The sequence below is a fragment of the Mercenaria mercenaria genome, chromosome 2 (assembly GCF_021730395.1).
Source record: "Mercenaria mercenaria strain notata chromosome 2, MADL_Memer_1, whole genome shotgun sequence".
NCBI lineage: Eukaryota > Metazoa > Mollusca > Bivalvia > Venerida > Veneridae > Mercenaria > Mercenaria mercenaria.
The window spans coordinates 69459749-69487607 of NC_069362.1; the positions used below are offsets into that span (position 1 = coordinate 69459749).

At 35.3% G+C, this 27859-nt stretch overlaps 2 protein-coding genes across 2 annotated transcripts in view; both read right to left on the reverse strand.

Annotated features, from left to right (window-relative positions):
* Window positions 1-27859, reverse strand: part of LOC123564231 (BTB/POZ domain-containing protein KCTD5-like) — a 425345-nt gene that overhangs the window by 38883 nt on the left and 358603 nt on the right. The window lies entirely within an intron of this gene.
* Window positions 15741-27630, reverse strand: LOC123564225 (sulfate transporter-like). The gene is made up of 2 exons (XM_053536853.1): window positions 27459-27630; window positions 15741-19895 (listed from the first exon to the last, which is right to left on the reverse strand). The coding sequence occupies exons 1-2, from the start codon at window positions 27591-27593 to the stop codon at window positions 17799-17801; spliced, it is 2232 nt and encodes a 743-aa protein (XP_053392828.1). The 5' UTR covers window positions 27594-27630; the 3' UTR covers window positions 15741-17798.

Consider the following 27859-nt stretch of genomic DNA (forward strand, 5'->3'; position numbering starts at 1 on the left):
GGGAAAAATCTGCTCTGTAGTGATCTATAAGATTCATGACGATCTTTTATTGAAAACATGTATTATTTTCTAATTAATGATTTTTACTTAATGCAGTTACTTAAGAGATTCTGATGAAAGGTACGCATGCAGCACCGTCCTATAGTGATCTACATTTGTGTTAAATTTCATCAAGTTACTTTTTTATGTCGGACTTTATGGAATGTAAAATAATCAAAGGGCAATAACTAAGAAATCCTGACAAAATTGCATGTGCACCGCTACACTTGTGTACAGTTTCATGAAGATTCACGAATAGGTTACTTAGATACAGTCAAAAACTGGGGTGGTGTGGGAGGAGGGAGGGGGCGGTGTTGCGGGGGTGTAATTCTACGTGTGAGCAAAAATCAAGTGCTAATTAATAATTATGTGATGTTTGTTGATTCTAGCTAAGTACTTTTTGAATTATAAGCATTTTCAATTTTTTTTACCAAATCTAGGGGAAAAAATCTGCTTTTACTAGGTAAAAAGAGACAATACTACGTGTGAGCAATGGTCATGTGCTAATTAATAATTATGTGATGTTTGGTGGTTCTAGCTGAAATACATTTTGAATCATAAGCATTTTCATTTTTATTGCAAACAAATGGAGGGGAAAATATCTGCTTTGACTGGGTCAAGGAGGATAATATTACGTGAAATCAAAGTTCATATGCTAATTAATATTTATGTATATTTATGTTAGGTTTGGTTATTCTAGCTAAAAACCTTTTTGAATAATAAGCATTTTTTTAAACAAATCAAGGGGGAAAACTCTGTTTTTACTGGGTCAAGGGGAATAATTCTACGAATAAGCAAAAGTCGTATGCCTCTTCATAACTTTTTGATATCTAAACGCTTTTTGAATCATAAGCATTTTTAATTGCGGACGGACGTATGGTCGCACAGACGCACGGACGGACAAACATTTGGATGGATAACGCCAAAACAATATCCCTTCGACTTCGGCAGGGGATGATAAGACAGACCTTATCGTTATTATGGAAATGAACTATCGTCTGCACATAATATATTTTAAATGTTGAGATGTCCCCCTTAAAATATCGATCGTCCTAGGTGTCCACAGTCCACTTCGTCTTAATTCGCAAATGTCTATTACAAAAGGGCATATTTCGAATTATTAAACGATTTAATGAATTTCAAACACTAGGATTTTATACTGTCAAATACGGTCTCTGTTCATGATGCATGTTCTTGTTTTAAGGTTTTCCTATCACTTATGTCTCGTTGTATACCATCCAAGCAAATAGTAATCTGTCCACGTGATAAACCGTGGTATTATTCGGAAATATGAAAATATTCAAAAATCAGAGATCGACATAGATCCAAAGGGATTAAAAGGTAAAGAAAACTTACAGATTAGACCAAATTCATATCACTTAGAAACAAAGTTGATAATCTCAGTAAGTCTGCAAAGGAGAAGTTTTTTGAAGTAAAATATTACTGAGGTCAAGATAAATAATAAAAATGAATATTGGAAACACTTATAAGAAAAGCAAATGAAAATATGGAAATAGTACTCTCATTGAAAACAGTTAACGACGACAATTCAGAACAACTTCATTTTCGAATGTTAGAGCTACATGCTTTAATGATTACTTCGTTTCTATTTAGAGCATCGACAATAGAAATGTAAACCTTCCAGAAATGCAAAAAAAGAAGAACAGAAAATTCATTATTCAATATAATTATTACAGAAAACGATGTCATAGATATAAGACTGGGGTAGATTCCATTAGACAAAAGTTTTGAAAAATACTAAATATTCAATAGTCAAACCGTTCTCCAAGAAAGTAAATTTCTTTTTCGTATCAGTCAGGCTTTTTGAAAAGTCATTCAACAGTTTATCAATTAATCGACAAATATCATCAAATTTCTCAATCACTAAATTCGAATACGAATACTTGTATAATCTTCTGTGATATTTCTAAAGCTTTCGACAGAGGTTTATTATTCAAATTACAAGAAAATGGAATCATCGGTAATGTTTCTAATTGGATAGAAAATTTTTCAATCAGGAAATTGGTATGGATATCTTTGTCCGAAAGACGTATATATCAGAACTTTGAATTCCTTTACAAGCATTGTATGACTTCCCTTGGTTGCCGGTGAAAGCAACGATCGAGTTTAAGATACTTTCATGTATAGCTGTAACATTGGCATTGTATTTAGCAGAACTGCTTACCTCTAGTGTGTTCCTAGTAGACAAGGTTTGAGATCGTCAGAAAATTCTGAATGTTGTTATGTTGTTCCATACATTTCTTTTTATTAACAAGTGATGGCACCATTAACCTCTATATGCAGCCCGTCTGGGCGTACCATGTAACGCTTTAAGCACTGGTATTCGGCAATAGGGGTAAATGGCCTCAGGGGGGCAGGACGCTGCAATGACTGTCTGTTTACATAAAGTTATTATTATTATTATTATGTACAACGCCATTGAATATGTCATTGTACATGTATAGAAATAAGCCTTTAATCAAATTATTCAGTTTCAGTTTACGTGCTGGTCGCTGTAGCAATCGTATTGTTTTACTGTTGTACGTGCTGGTCATTGTAGTTGCAGCTGTAGCAGTTATCTGCTGGCCGCTGTAGCAGTTATCTGCTGTACGAGCTGGCCGCTGTAGTAGTTATCTGCTGTACGTGCTGGCGGCTATATAAGTTATCTGCTGTACGTGCTGGTCGGTGTAGCAGTTATCTGCTGTACGTGCTGTTCACTGTAGCAGTCGCTGTATTTATTTACTGCTGTAACTGCCATGAAGACGTTATCTAGTGTAACTGCATGTCGCTGTTATAATTATCTGCTATAACAGCTGGTATTTGTAGAAGTTAACTGTTAATTAAGATTAACGCACAATAAATACGTTCTTAACATCGGTATTTGTTTTTAAAAAAGCCTGACTACTTTTGAACAGTTTTAGTCGTGCTGATACTAATAAGGGAAGTAAGCAGAAATTTATATTTGTGTTATTCATATCCAATTGTCTTCCTTTTATTTTTGGACAACAGTTAGCGTAAGGTACTTAGGGTAAACACTTTCTTTTCTTTTATTGAATATTTAGGGCTTTCTTGGTTACAGTCGCTGACTTGAATCACTTTCCTTTGTGGGTTCGAATCCTGTAGCTTTGTTATTTCTATTAGAAAGTACATGTGCTGTATATAATCCTTTACCATGTTTCGACATAAACCGAGTGAAAACCTTATATTTCAATAAAGGAAATAAAATGTCAGCTAGGGTCAATCGTAGGGAATTTAAGCCATGTTGTTTTATTCATTTAGAGATTAAAAAGACCTTTACAAAAAGTTACTAATTAAGGCATTCACTGATCAGAGTTATACACCCTCATTATCATTCCTTAGTAGAAAGTCAGTATTTCGAGACGGAAAGCGAAATAACGAATGTAAAATGTTCTAAGACCAAATACATGCTTCCAGAAAATCTAGAAACTGATGCTGTTTCCGGGAGTTCTATTTTTCACACATGGAAAGTTATTCTGCTTTAATCTTCTGCTTCTAGAGATAATAGAGCAGCCAACATCTTGAATCGATTTTAGTAGAGTTTTCTTTGGATCACCATTGATATCTATGTTATGGACCACTGAAAGTTTTATGTTTTCAAATATTCATTAGTATAAGAGATACAGATAATTTACTCAGAAAGTTAAAGAATTTGAAGACTGGAAAAAAGCAATATCTGTTTTACATTTAGCGATTGGCATATAGCATGTGATTATAAGGCATATAGCATTTATTTATTATTTTATACTTATTTCTTTTAGGTCGATTGTGAAACAAGGTCTACATCTTATATTAATCACTCTCAACACCTCATTTCTGATGGAACCATTCGCCGCGAGGGTTTGAGAGAAGAGGCCAGTTTCCCTTTTAATGCTGAGCGCCAAGCAAGGGAGCTGTTGGTACAATTTTTCACGTCTTTGGTATGACGCGGTCGTGACTATTTAATTATGTCTAAGTGGGCTCATCAGTGACTTGCAGATTTTAAACCTAGTGAAACAGGCAAATTCTTTTTTCCAACGTAATGCCGCATAATTTTGACCTTATTTTTGAAAATATAACATTTAAATTGTTTCTTGGTTTGTTTTTAAGTTGCGATGGAAAAGGAAAATGGCATAAGCATATTAAAAATAATATTACTGTCTGCTTAAAAAATATTATAATGTTATTAATCAAGCAATAACTAGGCCAATATGAAATCGCTTGATTAATGATAATATTATTATTTAACTTTCGACTGTTAGGCGGTAACAGTACAAAAACTCAGTGAGTTACCTTATGCGCTATGCGTTTCAGGTGAAAAGTCTCGACAAATTGTTAAGACTTATTTTAGAAATCATAATCATTTTAGCCGGTAAAACAGAATGAGTTGTATCATGTATGTAGGTACTTGAGAATAATTTTGAGAGATATTTTTGATGTGACATAATCAAGAGTAACTAGAACTTACCTTATTTTTTGAATTCCTATTTATTTTCTTTAATGAGTTATCTTATCATCTGAACCGTGATAAAACTGCTTTAAAAGTCATTTCCTTTTAGGTTGCAGACAACGAGACACAAAATTGTACACATATGTGTTGATCAAGATAATACAACCCACCAAGCACACATTATACACTCCCATGTCTCGTTTAATTCTTACCCGAAATTGTTTGCAGTTCACAACTGACACTCTTGTTCGCCAATTTATTCATCCATTTTCCAGCATTTGAACCGCTATTTATCATTGCACAAATAGTCCACACTATCAAAATGTCTGTTAAAGATAAGTCTCATCCTTTTAATTACTCTGAGTTTCCGTGTTTTCTCATTATTTTCATTGACAACTGCCAGAATTTCTGACAGGAAACACTTGCATTTTACACAGTACCGAATAAGCGGAAGTATCGTTGTAATCTATGAAGACGTACACCCCGCTCAGTTATACTTGGTTTTTACATGAAATGTTAGATGATTTTTTGTCAAAATGTGAAAGAAAAAATGTTATCTATAACTCTGATGTAAAACAAAATGGCGTCATTTAAGATTCTAACGGAAGTGACTTCCCCATATTGGCCCTCTCTTTTGAACCAATCAAAATGCTTGAATTCCGTATTGGCCCTGTTTTTCTCGTATTGGCCCTGTTTTTCTCTTATTGTCTCAGTTATGTTTTGTATTAGCTCTGTCTGTTTCATATGATGTTTGCAATTGGTCTAATACAGTGTGTAATATTGTAAAGTTGAATAATAATATAGTATTAAACCATGTTGCGCATTTATAACGGGTTTTACGACTGGACGATATTTCACAGAGGTTTGGTCCATAAAGTCTACACATATTTTGTTTGGACATCGGAAATTCGTGCCAGCTCATCTTCTCCTTAACCAGTGGCCGTATGTCCATAATCTCGTTGTGCATGTTGTAGGCACGTATTCAACTTTATATCTATATCAGAGTGTTGGGCCCCTTAAAGGACTTATCTTAATATTTTTGTATTGATGTGTGATTGATGGATATGCCGACGCCTTTTATATCTTGATCAATGATATTAGATGCATTGCGTCTATAATTTGCAAATAATGCTGCATCTTGTATGTCCATAAGATGAACTATCCTCCATTCTAAATAGTTAAATACCAACTCTGGTAGAAGTTGGTTTTCTAACAAAGGATGGACATACTGTGTCTTGAAGCTTCTCATCTTTGTCTGAGCGCATCGATACTCGGGCAATAGGTGCTACCGTCTGTAGCATTATAACGGGCGTACTGGTCACTTTGTTTGAAAAAAAAATGTAAAGGTTTCGATAAACAAAGCATAAGGCTGTAAAAAGTCATATACCCTTTTCAATTCTGACAAGAGTGCAGTGAATAAATACTCAGTACTCATATAAACCTGATGTGGTATTTGAAAATAACTTTATCAACATGAACTCATACGATGGAACACAGATGCTTTTCACAAATACAATGGTCTTTGTGCATTAAATTCATAAACCAACACATGCAGATACAGCTGAAAGTTGCCATCATACATAGTGTTACCAAAGTATGATGACAGATCTTAAACAAAAGTGTGCGAGAACTACGAGTTCGAAAGTAATGCCACTGGCTATTGATAACCGATATTTTTAGCGCGAGTACAAAATTCACACCTTGCACGTGTTCCCCGTTGTAATAGCTTTCAATCGACGTTTAAACTATACATGTAGACACAATATCTCGCTCACAATTCACATTTGCACAAACCCTACTCGTAGGCGGTTAGGCAAAATGGTTGGTAAAAGTGTAAAAAATGCGAACGAAATTTGGTCTTACATTAAGACTTGCGCTTCACTCGGAAGAGATTCAAAGGACATTTATGCTGACATATGTGCTGTTTATGGTAGTACTGAAATGTCCTTTTCCTCAGTTTGCAGATGGGTTAGGAAATTTTGTGCAGGCGTGGAGTCTGTCAAAAATGCGCCTAAACTGGTCGACTTAAGTCTGCAAGAAGTCCAAGGATTGTTGAAAAAATCAAACAAACAGTACTTTCTGACGCAAGATATACTTCTCAGCAGATTGCGGACATGGTTTGCATTTCAAAAGCATCTGTGTTGCGCATTCTTTGAAATATTTTGAAATTGAAGAAGAAAAGTGCTAGGTGGGTCCCGCATTTGCTCACTGATGAACAAAAACGCATGCGCGTTAAGATGGCGCGCAAGCTTTTGAAAAGGTTTCCAAGATACGATCAAAAAACATTTATGAATGTAGTAACAGGTGATGAGTCTTGGATACATTTCTTCGAACCGCATCGAAAAATTAGGAACCGAGTATGGCTCACCAAAAATGCCAGAAGGTCTTGCATTGCCAAAAGGATTGCAAGTGTGAAAAAGGTTATGTATGCCATATTTTTCACTACTAAAGGTCTCGCCATCCAGGTTCCTGCAAGTCAATGAATGCCAAGTTTTATAAGAGAAAAGTTCTTAAAATGCTTCTCAAGTATTTCCAGAAACGTCGACCAAAGACGGGTATCCGAGGCATCCATTTGTTACATGACAACGGCTGGGATTGTGACGTCGTTTTTGAATGGACAGGGAGTATATGTTCTAAAACACCCACCCTATTCTCCGGATCTAGCCCCCTGTGACTTTTTCCTTTTCCCTCGTCTCAAGAAAAAGCTTGCAGGCAGAAAATATGCATCCCGCCAAAAGTTGGGGGCCACCATATTTAACCTCCTTAGTGATATACCTGAAAAAGACTATCAGAAAGCTTTTAAGGATTGATAAAAAGATTGAGACGTTGTGTATCTGTTAAAGGAGATTACGTTGAAGGTCTGAAATAAAGATTTTCTTAATCCAACCTTTAGTTGTCATTTAACACCATTGGTTGCTTGTTTGACCCCACCCTCGTAATTGCATAGTTGGAAATATGAAATGTATTCTGTGCACCTTTTGATTAAACAGACCTGCACACAGTCAACACGCAGTCAGCTTACAGCTAATACACAATCAGCACACAGTAAAGACACACAGGAAATTTATACACAGCCAACACGCTGTAAGCAAACGACCAATACACAACTAACACACAGCAAGCAGACACATAGTCAGCACGTGTTTAAACCCCCGCCCCCAGTTTCCTTTTTATAATGGCGATACCCCTACTTTCAACTTGTTTTCTGTCCGTCTCTCGTACTTCGTGTTGTGTATGTTGTCTTGTTTGTTGTTAGCGTTTCTTTCCTCCTCCTTCTCACTACCACTATTACCCCGATCGCACGATCCCATCTCTTTACCTTGCATTTACGCTTCCTTGGATTTGCTACCTCTCTCCTTTTACCATGTGGAAGTTATTATGCCCACCGTAATTTTGTCCGCCGGCCGTGCTAAGGCGGTGCCCGATTGTTGTTTTTTCCTGCTATATGTGCCATTGTACATGTGATACCTTACCCGTAGCAGTGTGCCAATACCACGTCAGGTTTTGCCTTAGCCAGCGCTACACTTGGCCAAATTTGATCAAGGAATAAAGAAATTACGTTGCTTTGAAATTTCGAATCGACGAAGTTGTCAATTTAGCTTGCCGTGTTAGCAAAAAAAAAAACCAAAACAAAAGGGTCATTAACCCTAAAGCGCTCACCTGTATACAAGGCTTCAAGTGTGTCTGTATAAGTACAGAGTTAGGTTTCTTCTATGTTAGCATATATTATAAACATGTCACACACGTTTTTGAACCAAGGGCAATAATTTGAATAATTATGGTAGACATTACAAATCTGATATCACGCGCCAAATATCAAGGATCTAGATATTATTGATCCAGAGAAGATTTTCAAAGTTTCTTATATATAAGCCTATAGTAAGTACATGTCAGACACGGGCATGGCCATTTCAGTGGCGTAGCTTCTATAAGGCACTGCAGGCCATGGCCTGCAGATTATCCGAGAAAGTGAAAAAATAAAAATGCCAAAATGCAATAAAAATCGAAGGGTAAGGGGGGTTAGGCTGTAGGAGGTAATGAATCAGTCACTAACGGGAGTGTACCTGGATGATTTTGAACTGTACGCTAGATATGAGCACCATAGTTACGAACGAAGCAGCGATGCTGCGAGTATGATGCAGGTGAGGGAGGGGGTCTCCATCTCCCAGAAAATTGAGATTTAGTGAATGTTTTAGGCAAGAGATGCGTTCTCTTGCTGTATTCCAGCGTTAATCTATTTTGTTTGTCACATTTGTACTACATATTACGGAGGTAATCATTTAAAATCAAAGTTTAGCACACCGCTCATGCTTAATGGCAGGGATCGTGATATTGTCTAAAAGTAAAACCTGCAACTCGAGCAGCCCAGGATATTTGAGGAATACAACCATTTTCCGTATACTTTATTTACAATTAAGGGTCCTAATTAACTTGACCATGAAATTGTGTATCGCTCTAGCACGGCTGAGACTTAGAACGTTGAAGAATCAGAGTTCTACACAATATACTCCCTGTTTTCGTACATTAGACATCAATAGTAACAGTAGATATATGGTTATGTTTCAAAATATTTGTGTCACTGAAACACTGTCTCATTCTATGATATATTTTATTGTACAACTGCCAAGACCAGCTCACGCCAAAGGGGCCTAACACTATGGCAGTTTGGGTAACTGCATCTAACTGCTACACACGTGAAAAAATCGAATATTCGAACCGTGTGCAAAGCTGTCACTATGATTATTTATTCATTTATTATTCATTTAATATCCTCCGCAACGTCAAGATTACATGTAGGCAATGAATGGCACATTAAAGGTATACTAGTTTTTTTTTGTTTTTATCGTATTTGAAATCTTCGTCAATGCATTAATGCATTGCGTCTGCATCAGCATTTTGGTAAGTTTTTGATACCTCGCACTCTAAAGGTATACTAGGGTTTTTTTTATTTTTGTTGTAATCGTTTTTGAAATCGTCGTCAGTGTTTAATTTAATGCATTGTGTCTGCATCAACATTTTGGCAAGTTTTTGATTAATATATCTATGCACACATTGCAAAACGTTTCAAGTTAACAACTTAACATTTTTTAGTCAGATTAAACATCTAATTTTGGCAAATACAAATTTAAACTGCGCGAATTGCTAAAAGTATTTCTGTATTCAGATCTGGATATAGATGGATAGATGTTATTGCAACCATTAATAAAGTCTTCGATATCACGTAAGCAGTCACGTTTTTCTTACTGAAATAACGGATGACTATCATTTTTATTCTCCCACTGCTCTGTTTTATTGCATCTTCTTGATACTTGAATAGCAGTCATACGGGTGATCCCTTGTGCAAATAAATTCCGACATGCCCAAATTGAGTATACCGAGGTTTAATGGGCAAAGTGATTTGTAGGTATGTTTGTAGAAAACGAGCGCTCGGTAGTTGCCGTAAAAACTTGCATGCACAACAGAATCTCGCTTTTGACTGAGTATCGCAACTAGGGGTTTGCGGCAAAATGTTTCGCCTGAAGTGGTGATCTAAATCTAAAACATACAAACATCCAGTTTACATGTACCGGTATGCTGAGATTTAGTGTCAATTAAATATAAATCATTTGCTAAACTTTTTGTAATAGCAGCAAATATTTATACTGTGTTTAGCTATACATGCATTGCGTCTTATTTTAAACCTAGGGCATATAGTACTGTTAAAACAGATAAACCTGTTACTTTATGTTTACATAAACTATATGTAGTAACTGTTCATATTTTCAAATATGAAACTCAGATCTAGTATACCCCAGAGACATAGTCTTTAGCTTGTATCCACTTGTATCTTTGTATGTTCGAAACCTCGCACGAGGTTGGCTTTCTGAACAATTTATGGCTTTTCCAGCTATCAGTTCAAGCCTAAAGTTATGTACGGCGTCTTCTTCCCAACATTAAACACTGTTAAAAGCTGGATAGTTCTTTTGAGACATAAATACGTACTTGTAAAAATTACAGTTGATGATTTTATACTAAACCTCTGAAACTGTTTAGGGTTTACCTACATATTTTTTTCCATGGCATTAAAACACTTGCTTTACTTTCATTTTTCGTTTGTTTCTACCTAAGTTTGTCACTTAGGCAGACAGAATTTTTGGTTCTTGTGACAAATCTATGCGAAATGTCTTCTACATGTATAGAAAACTTCAACTAAACGGATGCACAATATACACATATGTAATTAAGATCATATGACATTACGAATTCATTTAAAATATACGAAACTTAAAACGATTCCCAATATATGTTCGACATCAAATGATATGTCCGTACTCCCTACATAAGGTTTGTTCACTTTTACGCTATAGATCACAACAATCCAGATGCCACTGATCATGTGAACTGCAAACTGCAAAGAAGATAAGTATGATATACATAAATGAAGCACTATCAGTATGACCAGCTTTGTAAGTAATGTGTGATTTAAAAAGAAGAAAAATACACATAGATGTATCGTTCGAAGGTGTTGCCACCGGCCGTTCCTGTGCGGTTCCCACTGTGTTCCTTTATATGTTCGTTTTGTTCTCACTGACAGTTTGTGTCGAATTTGAATTGTACGCACAGGCGTATAGGCGTATGCCCAGATACGCGCCTGACCAATATTGAACATGTAATTAAAGCGTATTTATTAGATATTTCCATGATTAAAAAATAAAACAGATACCAGTAGTTTTAATTATTTTCTCTCTCGTATACCACCGCCCCGCCAATTATCGCCCCCGCAACTTTATTAATTTTGGCAAATAGACAGTACTTACGCCGAAAGAAGGAGTTGCGAATGTCATGATCAAATTACGCGGACGGGATTCGAACCCGCGACCTCCGGGTTAGGAGTCCAGCGGTACTTAAAGGTTGTTTTCTTTTTACCAAGAGGGGTAGGGGCCCACGCCTGTTATTTGTGGGGGTGGGGGGGATAGCTAGGTATTCGAGCAAAGCTGAATAAAAACCTGATGTAAAGTCAATTTTTGTGGAAAACTGCATGATTTAAAAGAAATTTACTGAGGGGAAGGGGCTTATCAGCGGCCCCTATTATGAAGGGGAAAAAACCCTGATTTAATTCTTCTTTGATTTCTGTTAAATATTTGTTACTATGATCACAATACTGTACATTCTAGTCGTTCATTCTAGTCGTAAGAGGGCCCCATGGAAGATTAGCTTTGCTAAATGGGTTACCCTCTTTAAATAAATAAAGAATTTACTTACTTACTTACTAATTTACTTACTAATTCTACCCCAACACCTCGGTGCCTCTCAATAATCCGTGAATCTAATGCTTATTGAAAACAAAAACTGTTTCAAGTTTATTCAAGTTTGAAAGTATTGCTTTTGATTAAAAAAGTCTAGATTGCTGTAAAATCTGTTTCATAGTACAAAATGCATATCTTGAAGTGCATATACAGCTTATTCCTAGTTGAATAATTATTGAAATGTGCATCTGTTTAATAAATAATGATTTACTACATTTTATTGGTGAATAAATATAATCAGAACTTCGGATGCTTAGTAATTAAATCAGGAGTGCGTAGCACGAGTGATCTAATTATTCGCATCAATTTATCCATCAACAAAATACAGGAACATATTTTTTTATCAGTCACACTGTGAGTGATATAGGTTTGCTATTTCTTTTATAAGCATTCAGCAAAAAATAAACAGAATTTGTTTGTTGTGAATGGATATGGAATATCACATCGAGAACTAATACAATAACTCGCGCTACCTGCTCATGAAAATATTTAATTGCATCAACTGTCAATGTGATATATTCCATATCCACTCAAAACAAACAAATTCTGTTTATTTTGTTTTGCTGAATGCTAATAAAAGAAATAGAAAACCTATATCACTCACAGTGTGACTGATATGGAACTGATAATACTAATGTTGGGTCAGTTATACGTAGTTACGATAACTTAGTCACAAAATGAACTTTGATCGTTTTTTGTGTGTTTTTATTGAATTAAACTCCTCCGCTTTGGATTGGTTTTATTCCGCCAGAATGGCTCAGAATGCACCACAGACATGCTAGTTTTTCAAAACTTTCCTGGGGAGGATACCACATACCCCACTAACAAGTCGCTTCTTCGGCGCATCGGGCCTGCAATTTATAAAATACAAACTACACCCCTGATTTTAATGACCTTAGGGTAATAATTTGGATAATTATGGTAGAGAGTCAAAAGAGAGTCAAACCCTTATATCACATGCCAAATATCAAAGCTGTAGAGAAAAGGATTTTTAAAGTCTGATAGCTGAAAACCTATTTTTAACCAAACAGACCTATATGTTCAATGAACCGGAACCATTTAACATCTTTGAAAGAGGGCTACCTAGAGATCATTTGTGTAAGGTTTCATCAAAATACATTCAGTAGTTTTGGAGAAGATGTTGTTTAAAGAAATTGTTGATGAAAAGTGACCACGCCCTCTGGCGACCATGTTTTTGATGAATCAGAAAAAATTGAACAGTATTTGTAGACACAAGGACAATTTGTGTGAAATTATTTTAAAATCAGGCAAACATTTTTATACAAGAAGATTTTCTAAGTTTCTACTATATACATAAAGGGAAAAGTGACCACGCCCCTAGCAGCCATGTTTTTGACGAATCAGAATAATTTGAACAGTCTTGGTAGAGGGTCACACAAGAACCATTTGTGTAAAATTATTTTAAAATCAGGCTAGCAGTTTCACACAAGAAGATTTTTAAAGTGACCACTATATACATATAGGGAAAAATGACCATGCCCTCTGGCGGCCATGTTTTTTGACGAATCAAAATAATTTGAACAGTCTTGGTAGAGGGTCACACAAGGACCATTTGTGAAAAATTATTTTAAAATCGGGCCAGCAGTTTCACACAAGAAGATTTTTAAAGTTTCCACTATATACATATAAGGAAAAGTGACCACGCCCTCTGGCGGCCATGTTTTTTGACGAATCGGAATAATTTGAACAATTTTGGTAGAGGGTCACACAAGGACCATTTGTGTAAAAATATTCTAAAATTGGGCTAGCAGTTTCACACAAGAAGATTTTTAAAGTTTCCACAATATACATATAAGGAAAAGTGACCACACCCTCTGGCGGCCATGTTTTTGATGAATCAAAATAACTTGAATAATCTTGGTAGAGGGTGACATAAGGACCATTTGTGTGAAATTATTTCAAAATCAGACCATCGGTTTAAGAGGAGATGTCGTTTGAAGATTTTTCTATTTTTAGCTTTGGCGGCCCCAATGTGCAACCAAGCGGAACCGTTTTAACAACTTTGTTAGAGGACCATCCGAGGAACATTCGTTAAGTTTCATCAAAATCCATTCAGTGGTTATGGAAGAAATGTCTTTTAAACACAACTGTTGGCGACGGACGCACGCACGACGGACGCCGGACGCCGGACGCCGGACACAGCATGATAACAATAGCTCACCACGCGCATTGCTCAGGTGAGCTAAAAATGACGTCAAAATCACGTAGTATGGGCACACTGCGTAGCTTTACTGCATTATCTAATACGTACACTTCGGTAAATCGGTACTATGCTTATTGAACAAATGTTACAATCTCCGCGCAGGAATATTGTCAAACAATCATCCCTGCCTTCAAGCAAATCAGGTGACGATGGTACATTCATGTGATCCTAAAATGGCGACACGCTTGGCAACGCCTGATAAATCAAATGCTTGCCATAATCTACACGGAAATTGACATATATGTCACAACCTTTTAGAACATAATGCATTTATTTTATCTATATTTTGCAGTATGCCTTTCGTCAAACTCTCTTACTGTACTCAAAATACCGTCAAGTGATTTCATTGTTTACATTTTAGCAGGTGCGCGTCACAACACCAGAAAAAGAAGTAATTTTAGTATTACTGCATTATTTTTTTAGATTTGTGCTCGTTTTACAACCAAAATATATAATATTTAACTACTGAGATAAAACGTTTGTACAATAAAATTAAAATACTAAAACATATAACTCGGCTGAAATTCAGCCCAATTTATACGTGGTGGCAGTGTCTACTGTACCGATAAGAGGAAGTAACACTGTGATGGAGTTTGCAAATGTTAATGTATATTCCACAGTACACCAGTGATATTGTCTCCTTATTTCTTATCGCACTCCGATTATTTTCATCAAAGTTAGAGAAAAACTGGATGAACTTCCCTACTGAACTTCCGGTCTAGACGACATCATATATATTCTGATTGGCTGATGTAAAAATGTATGTCAGCTGTCGTGTCAACTACACGTGTACGCTAGAATGTAAATGTACTAGTATGCAACATGAATGTGCAATGTAATTTTCTTAGAAAAAAATATGTAATACAAAGGTGTACCACTGTATGATTTCAAATTCAGAATGGTTTCTAAATTATTGTTTAACCTTGAATAATGCAATGTCTGTTTTTGTTCGTTTACGTTTAGTTTAACATGTGCACACGGCCGTTATAAGTGATATGTATGTTTTTAGTAAACAATAAAAAACACATGTCTGTACTTAATTACGGAAGAACGTTAGTGTCAGGTTGATGTTTTCCATTAAATCGAAATTTCGACAAACTAACTCGACATTTCAACTTACGTAATTCGAAATTAAGACTTGTGAACTCAAAATTCGACTGACTATCTCAAGGGGCTTCCGTTACAAATGAAGCTGAGAGTACAAAAACCGCAAATAGAGGTATGTGAAGTTCCCGAAGGTAAGATGGGACTTGACTTTGACGTCATTTCAATAAACTATAGCGACTTAATATCTTAAATCTTAAAACGAAGGTCGGTTTGCTCAACGCTATTTTTTGCTAGTTCCGGGGTCACAAATTTATATTAGATTAAGAATTCCTTCTTAAAAGAAAGTCAGTGAAATTCTTTTTTGTGAACTAGTAACAAAAACAAAAAAAGAAGATTTTCCGTAAACACAGAGCACCCCAATCACAGCCAGAGTTCCATTCATTGCAAAATAGGCCCGCAACAAAATGTAAATACGTAACTTTAGTGGAAAAATAACGGTTTGCTTCAATAATCCAACATCAAGTACAAGTAAATTATAATTATATGCAAAATACAAAAACAGGTTAGGGTACAGAAAGGAGTGGGTGTGTTGGGTGGGGGTGAGGGGGGGGGATAAAAAGCAAGGCTGAATATTCAACAGCAAAGGCCACGACAAGTTTATTAAAATGAAATTGTACAATCCTGGATTATTTTGCCCTCAAATTTGAAAAGCAAACGATTTATCTACACAATTTCTTATATCTAATGAATTATTTTTTATTCAAGGATAATATATGTCAAGATATAATCTAGTGCATGTGACTTAATGTAAATGTTGAATATTCCTCTATGGAAAATTATACACGCCACTGTCAAACTAAAAAAATGTGCATTAACACATTATCACTCTACCACACACAAGATAAATTTGTATCTACATTATCGTTTTGTTGCACCCGTTTACCTATATGCATCAGGGTTAACGAGCTTAGTAATCCTTTATTTACTGCGCGAAAGTTAAGTCTATATCCACTGCATTATTCATCTTGAAAACACACACATATATATATATATATATAACGTGCAGTATATAGAAATCTGGTTAGCTCAATCTGACTAAAGTACTTGATCTTCTAAACGAAGATCTGAGAACGACCCATTCACATTCGTCTTCTGTATATTTTGGATTTCCAATACTGCTATTTTTATTTTCGCAAATCTATTTTTGTTTGAACCAATCAGACCACTTGTTCGAATGTCAGAGTAAGAAAAATTTGCAGTTAATCCAGGGCTCGAACCCGGGACCTCTCGCTTACAGAGCAGGTGCTCTACCGACTGAGCTAACCGCCTATCTGATATCTTTCGACATAAATATTGTTGATATCAAAAACCAAGGCTTTTTAAAGCTTGCAGAATGTTGTAAGTTAGCTTTTGATTGGCTAGCGGGAGGGCTGTCAGAACGAGGCCATCAATAGCTCGTTGTCAGATCCTATGCGTAGCGTAATAGGAGATGTACTTTAGTCAGATTGCTGGTTAGCTATACTAGCCGTACAATTTTGGTTACAAAGCGAATAATAAACACAATTTAGTATCAAGCAGATATATTGGACATTTAATTTATAGATACCTCTACGTCAAGGGCCACGAAAAGTTTACTTTTTTTTGTTATGTAGTTTGCAGGTCATGGCAATTTTCGACGGTATTCGGTAATATCATAAAACGTTTACCACTCATAAGTTTTGTCCCGCATCGAATGTTATTAAACTCTACGCTATCTTCTTCGATTGTTTCTAACGTAACAGATGAGGCAGCCATAACGCCCACAGGGATCGTTTAGCTTTGATATTTGCCGTGTGTCTGTTTTTTTTGTTCGTTAGTGGTGGTCTTGTTGCTCTGTCATCTACAAAGGCATTGAGTGCATAGGTATTTGATTACGAGAGAGTTTTTTTGCGTATCACATATTGTGCCTTTTGTTACCATTACATATGTGAGGGATTCACCTGGCAGGTATTAATTTAATTTACATTGTCCGTGATTGAGAATAGTGCATCAGAAACCCGTTTAAAGTCCGCAGTGGAGTGTTTAATGCCACTGACCGTTCCAAGGCGGTGCCCCATTGTCTTCCTTTATTTGTTTTTTAATCCTTTTTGCGTATGTTTACTGTGTCTGTGTAATTTATCTGTGTAGTAGTTGTCATATGCACATCCTTACATACACTGCCATAGGTTTTCCGTTTGTGGGGACTTTATAAAGAATTATAATATGGAAAGTGAACATAGTGCTGAAAACATTTGAGAAAACAGCTAATTGTAGGGATATATATGAAGTTACACTTCACAGATTTGTATCATGACAAACGCTCACACACTTTACAGAGAGCCGCTAGTGCATGCACCGTATTAGAAAAAGCAACAGAAGATATAAATATAGATTGCGGGTATGAGGCGAATTTATACGAGGCCAATATTTACGAATCTTATTTGGTCGTAAAAAATATTAAAAATTAGCAGCAGCTAAAATAATATTATACGGTATGTAAGACTTACGTTAATTTTGTTCACATTTTGGGTCTCTCGAATATACAGAGCTGATATAGTTCATAAGTCATCAAGCAAGACTCGCTTAAATTATTGCGTACAGCCTGTGGAGGTCATGCTTAACATAAACTGTTGCCAAGTAAGGTTCAAAGTTTTTCTAGTAAATTAGTATCAGATATCACTGCCCCCACTAATATCTAATACTTTAACTATCCACGTCTTGTTTTAAATTCGCAACCTCATAGTTTCGATGATGAAGTTGAATTAACAGCCTGCGAACTTAATACCGAAACAGCGTCGAACACATCAACAAAGACGCTATTCTTGGGGAAGGTCTTGAAAAATTCGCCTGCATCCAAAGTTGCAAAAACATTATCTGTGATAGCAACAAAATAGACATCTACTTGTACTGTTTTATATTCTTTGATAACTTGTTGTAGAGCTGTTATCCCTGCCATGTCGACGTAATTCACCATTGAACAGTCAAGCACTAGCGACTTCAGATTGACGTCCAAAGTAGCTGAAGTAGGTTTCCCATTAACCTCGGTGGAAATATTGTTCTTTACAACAACTGTCTCTTCATCAACAATCTTGGCCATAGTTTCTAATTTTTGCGTCTTCTTTAAATACTTTTTAGGATTCATAATTGTCCTGAAAATCTGATTCTTCATTCTCTCTGCAGTTGCAAAATATAAATTCGTTGGTATTTTGAAGATCTTGACCCCGTTTATATCTCTCATATTCTTGCCGTCAGTATATCTGACCGCAATATCTTCAGCTTGAGAAAGTCCAATCAAATGTCCAGTAGACAACTGGTCATTAACTACAGTCAGAAATATTGAAATTCCAACCCCAGCTATGATGCCGTAATGCAGGTCTACGAGGATGCAGACAGAGTTTGTCACAACCCAAATGATAAAGTCATACTTGTTTACTTTCCAAATCTTGGGTAAATTTCTATACTGTAGCAGCAGATCTTTTATAGAAACAATAATCATTGCAGCAAGAACACTTAGTGGCAGCGAAACGAACAGCTGACCAATAACCAGGATAACCAACAGGAGAAACACGGAGGTAGCGATGGCATTTAGCGTGGTTCTCGCACCAAGTGAACTCAATATCATTGTCCTAGGTGGCGCCGTAGCGGAAGGGAAACAATAGAAGAATCCTGACACAATATTACAGGCACCGTACGCTATCAGTTCTTGGTTATCATCTACTGGTAAACCGTGCTTGTCTGAACAGATTTTCGCCATTGAAATACTCATAGCAAGTGACAAAATCGCCATCACGAATGCGTCGCTCACAAAGCTACCGACATTATCGAAGTTTGGTAAAGCTGGTGTAGTGAACCCGCTCGGTATTTCTCCAACGATCTTTACATCAAAAACATCCTCAAACTTTGCAAAATGAGATATTATTGTTCCAATAACTACCACAATAAGATCAATTGGAACTGGCATTCTCAGCTTCTTATTGTAGCGTTCATTGATACATATCTTCACAAGAAGAAGTACAATGATACAGATCACTCCGATGATAACTTCGACAAATTTTATTTGTGTGATTTTACTGAACAGATCTGTGTATGTTAGTATAAGCTTGCCGGCCCCGGCAAAATTTTTCACTTTAATTCCGAATATTTTGACAATTTGGCTAGTCGCGATGTGAACGGCGGCTGCCGTAGTGAACCCACCAACAAAAGATACAGACAGATAGGTAGTTATTATACCAAGTTTCAAGAGTCCCATTCCCGCAAGAAATATACCGACCAGTACACAACATGCCATGGAAGCTCCGATTTTAACGTCCATTATTTCATCTTCCGTAGGCTTTGATGCGTTTGTATTTGCAAATGACGCTATAAAAGAATCAGCTTCTCTCTCAACCACTGTCTGTGTAAGCAAAGCCATGAGAGCGTTCGTTCCAAATGATATATACGGCGATGTCCCAAACAGTAGGTAAACAAGCATGGGGAAAAACGTGGTGTAGAGTCCATGGATAGGTCGTAGTGAGGCAAGAATGCCAAACCCCATAGCTTGTGGAAGTTGCATGAAACTGACTGTTAAACCGGACAATACATCTCCAAGGATATACTGCTTCAGTTTATAATTACGTATAAATTCAACAACTGGAAGATAGGATCCAAGAATCTTTCCAGCTTTTTTCTTAGAACATTGCATTGATTTCTTAATGCTATCAAACACACTCGATTTTGTTCCTTCATCTTTGTATGTTTCAGCAAATGTCTCTAACGTGTACACCTGCCTTTTTAGAGTGATTGTTTTCTTTGTTTCACCCTCCATGTGTTCATCGACGCTGCTAACTAATCGCTCCTGAAAAGATATAACACGCTAACAAGTAACTGACACAATAAAAGGGAATACCATGAATACTTGTGTATTGACGGTAATGCATAAAATCAAAAGTCACAGCTTTTTTGCACCTTTCCGATAACCTGTAAAGTATAAAACAGAGGATATGGGTAAAACTGGAACAGCTTTATCTCTTAATGAATCAGTTTTAATGGTCTGTAATGTTTGACATATATGTAATAGTAATAGAAAACAGAAAAAAAGAAGACTTTTTTCTATAAATTTCATCGATTTTTATAGTGCTTTGCAGTCATATTACCTTTTAACTTTTAACTGAAATCGAATTGCTGATTTCACATTGTTAAATAGTTCAGCATAAACCATCATAGATATACAATAATATTTGCAATACGTTCGGTATACTGAAGTAAATGGACGAAAACGTATCCCTATCTCCTTTGTTTTCTTGCATTTTTCTGACAATCCGTATTTTACACGTTAGACATTTTAAGTTTTTTTGAGAACAGTGTATATATTTAATAACTGTTTAGTTAATGGACTACAATACAAGAACTTACTCTACGTCGGTTGTTTTTGCATGTTGATCTTAAAATTGTTGTATGACAGCAATACTGGACGAAGAATATATATATATCGTATATTACTTGATTTATCAGTTCGAGGATAAATCGTCAAAATATCTAAGATTATGATATCTGTTTCAAAAGCTGTGCATATATTACTATGATACCGACATTTTAATAAAACTGAACTATGTTATCATACAGCTTTATTCATTTTTGATGTTTATGTAGGTAATGAAGTTATAAATTATAACATTTCAGTTATAACATTTCATTCACAACCTAATATCGCAATAACGTTTTTGTCGTTTAGTAATGCATTATTTTATCAATGTTGGTTAAATCTATTTAAAATTGTTTGTTATATTAAACAAGGGTGCCTTAGTCACAAAATACGCCCGTTGAGAGCTTATTAAGTTGCCATTCTTGTATCTGACATTTGACCTCTAAGTGTGTCCTTGACCTTAGACCTAGTTCTTGCGCATGACACTCCGTCTCATGAATGGTAAACAATTTTGCAAAGTTACATCTAATTCCCTCTATGCATGAAGAAAAAATGCTCCGGACAAAGTCATTCTAGAATTTGACATTTGACCTCTGAGTGTGACCTTGACCTTAGACATAGGGACCTGGTTCTTGCGTATGATATTCTGTCTCATGGTGGTGAACATTTGTGCCAAGTTAAATCAAAATCCCTTCATGCATGAATATAAAATGCTCCAGAGAAAGTCATTATTGAATTTGACCTTTGACCTCTAATTGTGACCTTGACCTTAGACCAAGGGACCTGCTTCTTGCGCAAGACACTCTATCTCATGTGAACATTTGTGCCAAGTTACATCAAAATCCCTCCATGCATGAAGAAGAAATGTTCCGGACAAAAGTCATTCTTGAATTTGACCTTTGACCTCTAAGTGTGATCTTGACCTTAGACCTAAGGACCTGGGTCTTGAGCACGACTCATGGTGTTGAACATTTGTGCCAAGGTACATCAAAATCCTTCCATGCATGAAGAAGAAATGCTCCGGACAAAGTTATTCTTGAATTTGATCCTTGACCTCTAAGTGTGATCTTGACCTTAGACCTAGCGACCAGATTTTTGTGCATGACACTTTGTCTCATGATGGTGAACATTTGTGCCAAGTTACATTAAAATGCGTCCATCAGCCCGCTTACTAATGGCGTTCTCATAGTATGTCCCGTCTTTCAGACGGGCATATAAAAATACAACCAGTTACATCAGCCCAGAGGGCGATGTTACAATGTAAACACAGTATAAAACGCTATTATGAAGTTTAAAAAAAATAACAGTCGAATTAATTTTGCTACGCATAGAAAACTAAAAGTGATAGAAGAGAGAAAAGTTATTCTAGTCTTGGCGACCCGTGTTTTTTTATCAGATAAAATGTTGATTTTTCGCACCACCCAACATTAATACACGCTTTGTAATTTCGATATTTTACGACTTTTTTGACGTTACGTAAATTAACTGGAAGATCTGATGTTAAGTCATAATAAACACGTTCAATAACACTTTACATACAAAAGCAGCTATTCAGGGTGCCAAATTCATCCTATGTTAGTACAGACACGGAGCGATCTGAGCATAAGAGAGAGAGAGAGAGAGAGAGAGAGAGAGAGCATAATGTTTTTGTTGCCTGTTGTTTGTATAAAAAATAACAGACTAAGCACTGCATTTTGAATTTTCACATTTTCAATCTTATGAGGGTTATTGACAAGCGTCGACGCTACCACGTTGGTGCATACACGGTCGAGATTTAAGTACATACATATATTTTCTGTTTACTGGTTGTTTGATACACCAGCATTCATGAAAGTTATAGCAAGAGAGATTGATAGATAAATATTTTATTCCTTCATGAGAAGAGCAGTTTATAATATACAAAGATTATCACAATCACATGCAAGATATAATTCGTTTACAAGACCAAATGTTTACATTAATTGTGAATCTAACATGCTTCAAAACTAATAGTTTATAACTTTGCATGATATATATAGTCAAGGTATATGAATCTTACATACAGTTATAAAAAAATCAAAGATTGGTGCATATAATAAAGCCTGCCTATGAACAAATTTTGTATACCAGCATAATTCATTTATTGTCAAAAAAAAAAAAATAGGTATTCATGATCATTTTACTAGAAGTCTATCTTGGTCAAAACAAAAGTAATCAAAACAGACAAATGGAAAAATAAAGAAAATCTTAGAATAATGTATTAAGCAAATTTTAAATGTATATTAATTCCCGTAAGATAGGATATACAAGATCAACAGTAGGATATAATGATGTAATAGTATTCACTAATAACAATATACTCCGATGTACTATATACAAAAATGCTTTATAACATTTGACACTTTAACACTTCCTTTCGGATATAATGAACACATCGTGATATACGGTATATAGAATAAATTTTGTAAGTCATAGAATCCATTAATAGAATTGCTTCATGCATATATGCATTAAAGTACACACAGAACAGTCGCAACAACCTTCGTCAATAATATGTGCAATTTATAAAACAGAGTCTTTTCGCCATTGCATGAAAATGCCTTAAGGTAGACTTGAAACATTTTACTCTCCGAGTATCGTTCATTTCGAACAAAAGAGTCCACCGTAATATAATATGGTAAGAGATCTCTGTACAACTGACTGAAGTACAAGATGCTACAGGGCATCATTATTTTATTAGTCGCGGGTAGAAAACCGGCGACTATATTTGATACGCTTTAGGTTTTTGCCACTGGTATAGAGAAGTTATTAAAATGTGACAATGAAAAATTGATATTGTAAATAAAAGAAATATAAAGCAGTTATCGAAATGCTTACATAAAGAAATTAGGAGCTGAAAACTGTATAAGATCAGAAAGAATTTTTAGGAAAATAGGAAAAATGTGTAAAGAACTTATCCCTAACTGCTAGAGATTTCCAGCGAGCAATGATTGGCTGAGTCTTGACCTGTGTCTACGTCACGCTGCGTATATTTAGAGTGTACTACTGCAGACGAAAAACAACTCTTCAAACTTCCATTATCGATAAGATATCAACGCAAATGTATGCAAAGTTATATAAAAACAGCCGATTTTCAACAAAATTACCAGTAAAATGCATACAGCACGATCGTAGATAGCTATTTTGTTTTATAAGTAAATATATTTAAACCGCTTCGACCATTAAATTTAAACTTTCGGCCTGATAATGCAAAAAAAAAAAAACAATAGAAAAAATATTGAGAAATGAAATAATGGCATCAATTTAAAAACATGGAGTAAAACGCTCTAGTCAACATACTTAGAGTGGTTAAGTACTGTATAATAAGATAACACATTTATATACAATAAGCGTGTAGTCAATAAGGCCTAAACAAATTCTTTGTTTCCGGTAACATGCTCAAAAAATTAGGGTAGGTAGGTCGAAAAAAATTTTGGGGGGGGGGGGGGGGGATTTTTTTTATTAAGGGAGACTTTTCGGAAATTATTTTTGTGTCAAAAAATGAATACAAATAAGGGGGTTATGCCTTTAGAGCATCAGTAAGTTGATTTTTAACATCACTGGCCATGTTTAAAGCATAAAAAATGCAGTTTTGTTAAAAAGTTGTAAAAATATTCTCCAAGGCCATTTTGGGCATGTCGGAAAATTAGTTTGTACAAAAAACAGGACACCTATCTCACTCTGCTATTCAAGTTTCAAATGGCATGTGTTTTATTGGTAAATCAAGAGAGCAGCAGGAGAACAAAAATGATCATTTCGAGTAAGAAAATAAAGTCACTTTTTGCATGATATTGAAGATTTTTTAATGGTTGCAATTTAAGTAAATCTGTCAATCTATATCCAAATCTGGATACCGAAATACTATTTAGCAATTTACGCAGTTTAAATTTAGATGTTGTTCATGTTAAGTAGAAAAAAATACGTTTCGCGTAAGACAACAATGTGTTGGTAGATGCAGTTATCAAAAACCTGTCAAAATGCGGATGCCGAAGTCATGCATTAATTGATGACGATTTCAAAACGATAACAACAAAAATCTGGCATATCCTTAATGTGTCAGTTTTACTAATGCAACAAAATGATATTAGGATATTAAATAAATAAATAAATAAATAAATAATAGATGGCCTTTGTATAGATGAAAGTTTCTATTCAACGATGTGATGTGTTGCAGTCTAGCTGTTTAAATGTATGCAAAAATGGTTGTAAAATGGTTCAAGCTTTTATGTCTATGTACATGACAGTAAAACCTTGCGTAAATGTTTCAGATCAGACATGCGCTAGGAGTAGGGTAATCGGAATTCTTCTTTCCCCTTCATGATTTTATAAACAACAAACACACATCGAGACGATGTTTTTCCTTAAAAATATTGAAGCTGTTTATTCTTTAGCATGCCGACGATCAGGTTTTTTTTGCCAAATTCGCTAGAAACACTTAGTACATGTATTTATTCATTTGTTTAAATCTGTTATTGCACGGTTTTTCATATTACGAAGTATAAAAGTACAATGGCATTCAATATTTGTGAACTTTGAAGAGCAGTGACTGTGTGTTGTTATCATTAGATGAAAGTATTCTAGTCCATATTTTTGTTTAAGGTATTGTATTTTACTATGCTAGTCACATTAAGCCCTTCCTATGTTAAAGGTTCCACCATTGTATTTTACATTAAGTCTAGCCACATCAAACCTGGTGTATTGCGTAAGGTTATAACATAAGGAAATAATTTAACATTTTTCTAGCTCCACACTTTCTATTCTTTTAGGTTATTGTATTTAACATGTTAATAGGTATTTGCACTTTACATATATTCTGGTCATATTAACTCTCAACTTTATAAGTGTAACACATTGTAATTTAAATAATTATTTAAGTTAGCCAGTTTAGGTCACCCCTGAATTGTTCTAGTCACATTTTGTAATCATTTTTGTAATACATGTATACTCTCCTTTCTTCTTTTGAGTTTTTCTTTTTATCTAATTGCCTAGTTCAGTGGATTGAACTGTTTTTCTCAAGTTTTGCTGTCAAATATTAACCAATATTCGATGTATGTGTATTCTTCGCTCTTTGCTCGTGTTTTGTTCAAAAACAAAACAATATATATATAATTTTTGTTTTCACTCGCCGCTCCGTTTTGGGGGAAAAAATCCGATGAACAACTTTTCAATTTCGTGTGGCCTTAACAAACATGAAAATGACTTGATATTTATAAACATGTACAGCAATATGTATGGAGTATTGAAGCGAAGATTAAAAACTCCATAGATGTTGTGTTCAGAAAAAGAGGTTGTTTACGAGTAACCGAAAAATGGTAATATGATAATCAACTACTTGAAACTGTAGACGACTTTAACTACCTTGGAGTGGTGTTTTACTCCTCGTCGGGGGGGGGGGGGGGGGGTGTCTTTCAGCTTAATGAATGACTCTTACAGGTGTCGTAGGGTCAAATATTTACCATTCATTGCATTAAATAAAATAGTTATAAAACATGATATTTATATTTATTCAGCCCGTTGTTTTCGTTTATATTCTTTCCTTTTCCTCAACTTTTATATTAAGGGGAAATAACTCAATCATTATTATATGTCCAGCTTATTACTAAATACAGTCAAACTCCTGGCCCGATATCACTTATATTGACCTATACATTATTTCGTTCGCTATACGCACCAATGATCTTATAAAATAAAGCGATGGATCATTGCACTCGCCGTCGCTACGACAAGTAATAAACACGTATATAATTGTTGTTGTTAAAAATAAATACATATATCTATGATATATTATTTATTATCATTACAGCCCTTTTGCCAGTAGAGTCCAGAAGGGAGAACACTCTGCGCACACATATAAATATGTTGCTGTAGGCACAAGTAGCATCATGTAATAGCTCTACCGAAGCAACCCGTGATAACGTTATTTGGAAGCGCAAAAAATAGTTCTCGATTATTGTTTATTAATGAATTCAAACAGAGACTAATGGAAAGAAACTATGAATTCAAATAGAGAGCTAAGACTTTACAGGTACGTCAAACCTGAATTTGGTTATTAAAACTATCTAGACAAATTGAATTAAAAAAGTTTCAGATATGCAATAACAAAGTTACGGGTATGTTTACTTTCACTATCATCGCTCTTTCAATACCAGAGTTTATTTTACGTCTCAATTCACTGCATTTGTCTTTATCTTTCAACAGTACTTTGTTTAGAAACTATCACATTAAAGTATACAATCCAGTACAACACACTTGGTTAACTCTTTAACACTATTTTTTACATCTATTATTACTTGCATTAAAAGTATTAACAAATAGTCTATATTTTATTCTAGTAACTGACATTAACCAGTAACTAATATATGATGGCAATTGTCTTACTGTTGATGATTGCCAACTCGTGTTCCCTGTCAAAGCAGCAGAAGGAGTGTATTTTGATAATGCTACCCCAATTTAATTGCATCTATGCAGGAAAACTGACGTGTACCCCAAATGGCAGCGTCAGAGACAATTAAAGATCATATATTTCCTTAATTCTGTAAAATGATATATCTAATTTTTCCAACTAGAACGAAAGAAACCAGGCCCCGTGTTCGCAAAACATTTTCAGTCTCAGCTGAGTTTGATCATGAAACTTCAGTTGCCATTTATATCTAAATAGCATGTTTAAAACTAAATTTTAAGTTAATAACTATTGTCAAGATGATCAGTCTCAGTTGGAATTTAACCTCGAAGTTTTAGTAAAATTTAAATTTAAATTTCAAACTCAAACTCAGCTGACACCGAAAAATGTTTTGTGAACACGGGACCTGCACACTTTACATGTTAAAGTTAAGAAATATAGATATTTAAAGGGGGTATTTTGCTTATAACCATCAGTCTGGTACAATTTGCTCGCATTAGATATATTTTAATTCGACAAAAACAAAACATATATTACCCCTTTGCATATTAAACATAAAAGTAATCGTAACTGCAAACCTTTTCTTTCAAATTCATCCACAAAATACCAAACTGTAACAAAGCTATCGACTTTGCAATATTTAACACTCTAACCGAAGCATTAAGAACACAAAGGTGGCGTAGATCCTGCCACAAGGAAGTATTGGGTCGCATGAACAGTAGCACCTGCTAGAAAGGTATATCACCGAACTTGCCGAAATTCTGAATGAAAAGTACCGCCTGCCTTTTACCTTCGGTATCAAAGCAAACGTCTGGCAGGTAATGGGGCATTACGGCAGTCTAGGTTTCATTTAATTTATACGCAGTTCGGATAGATTACAGTGTTACGAAAGATTAACTTAAACTTTTGTATCATCATAAATTAGTGACTGTGACAGACATAAAATAGTGTCAGTTAAGCATACACTGTTGTATGCACA

What these genes read in the sequence shown, in the direction of transcription:
- LOC123564225 (XM_053536853.1), bottom strand. Translation starts at nt 27,593, where the DNA reads ATGCGACCCAATACTTCCTTGTGGCAGGATCTACGCCACCTTTGTGTT. An exon ending in GGATGAATTTGAAAGAAAAG is followed by an intron (nt 19,896 to 27,458) that starts GTTTGCAGTTAC and finishes ATATCTTTTCAG; the next exon opens with GAGCGATTAGTTAGCAGCGT.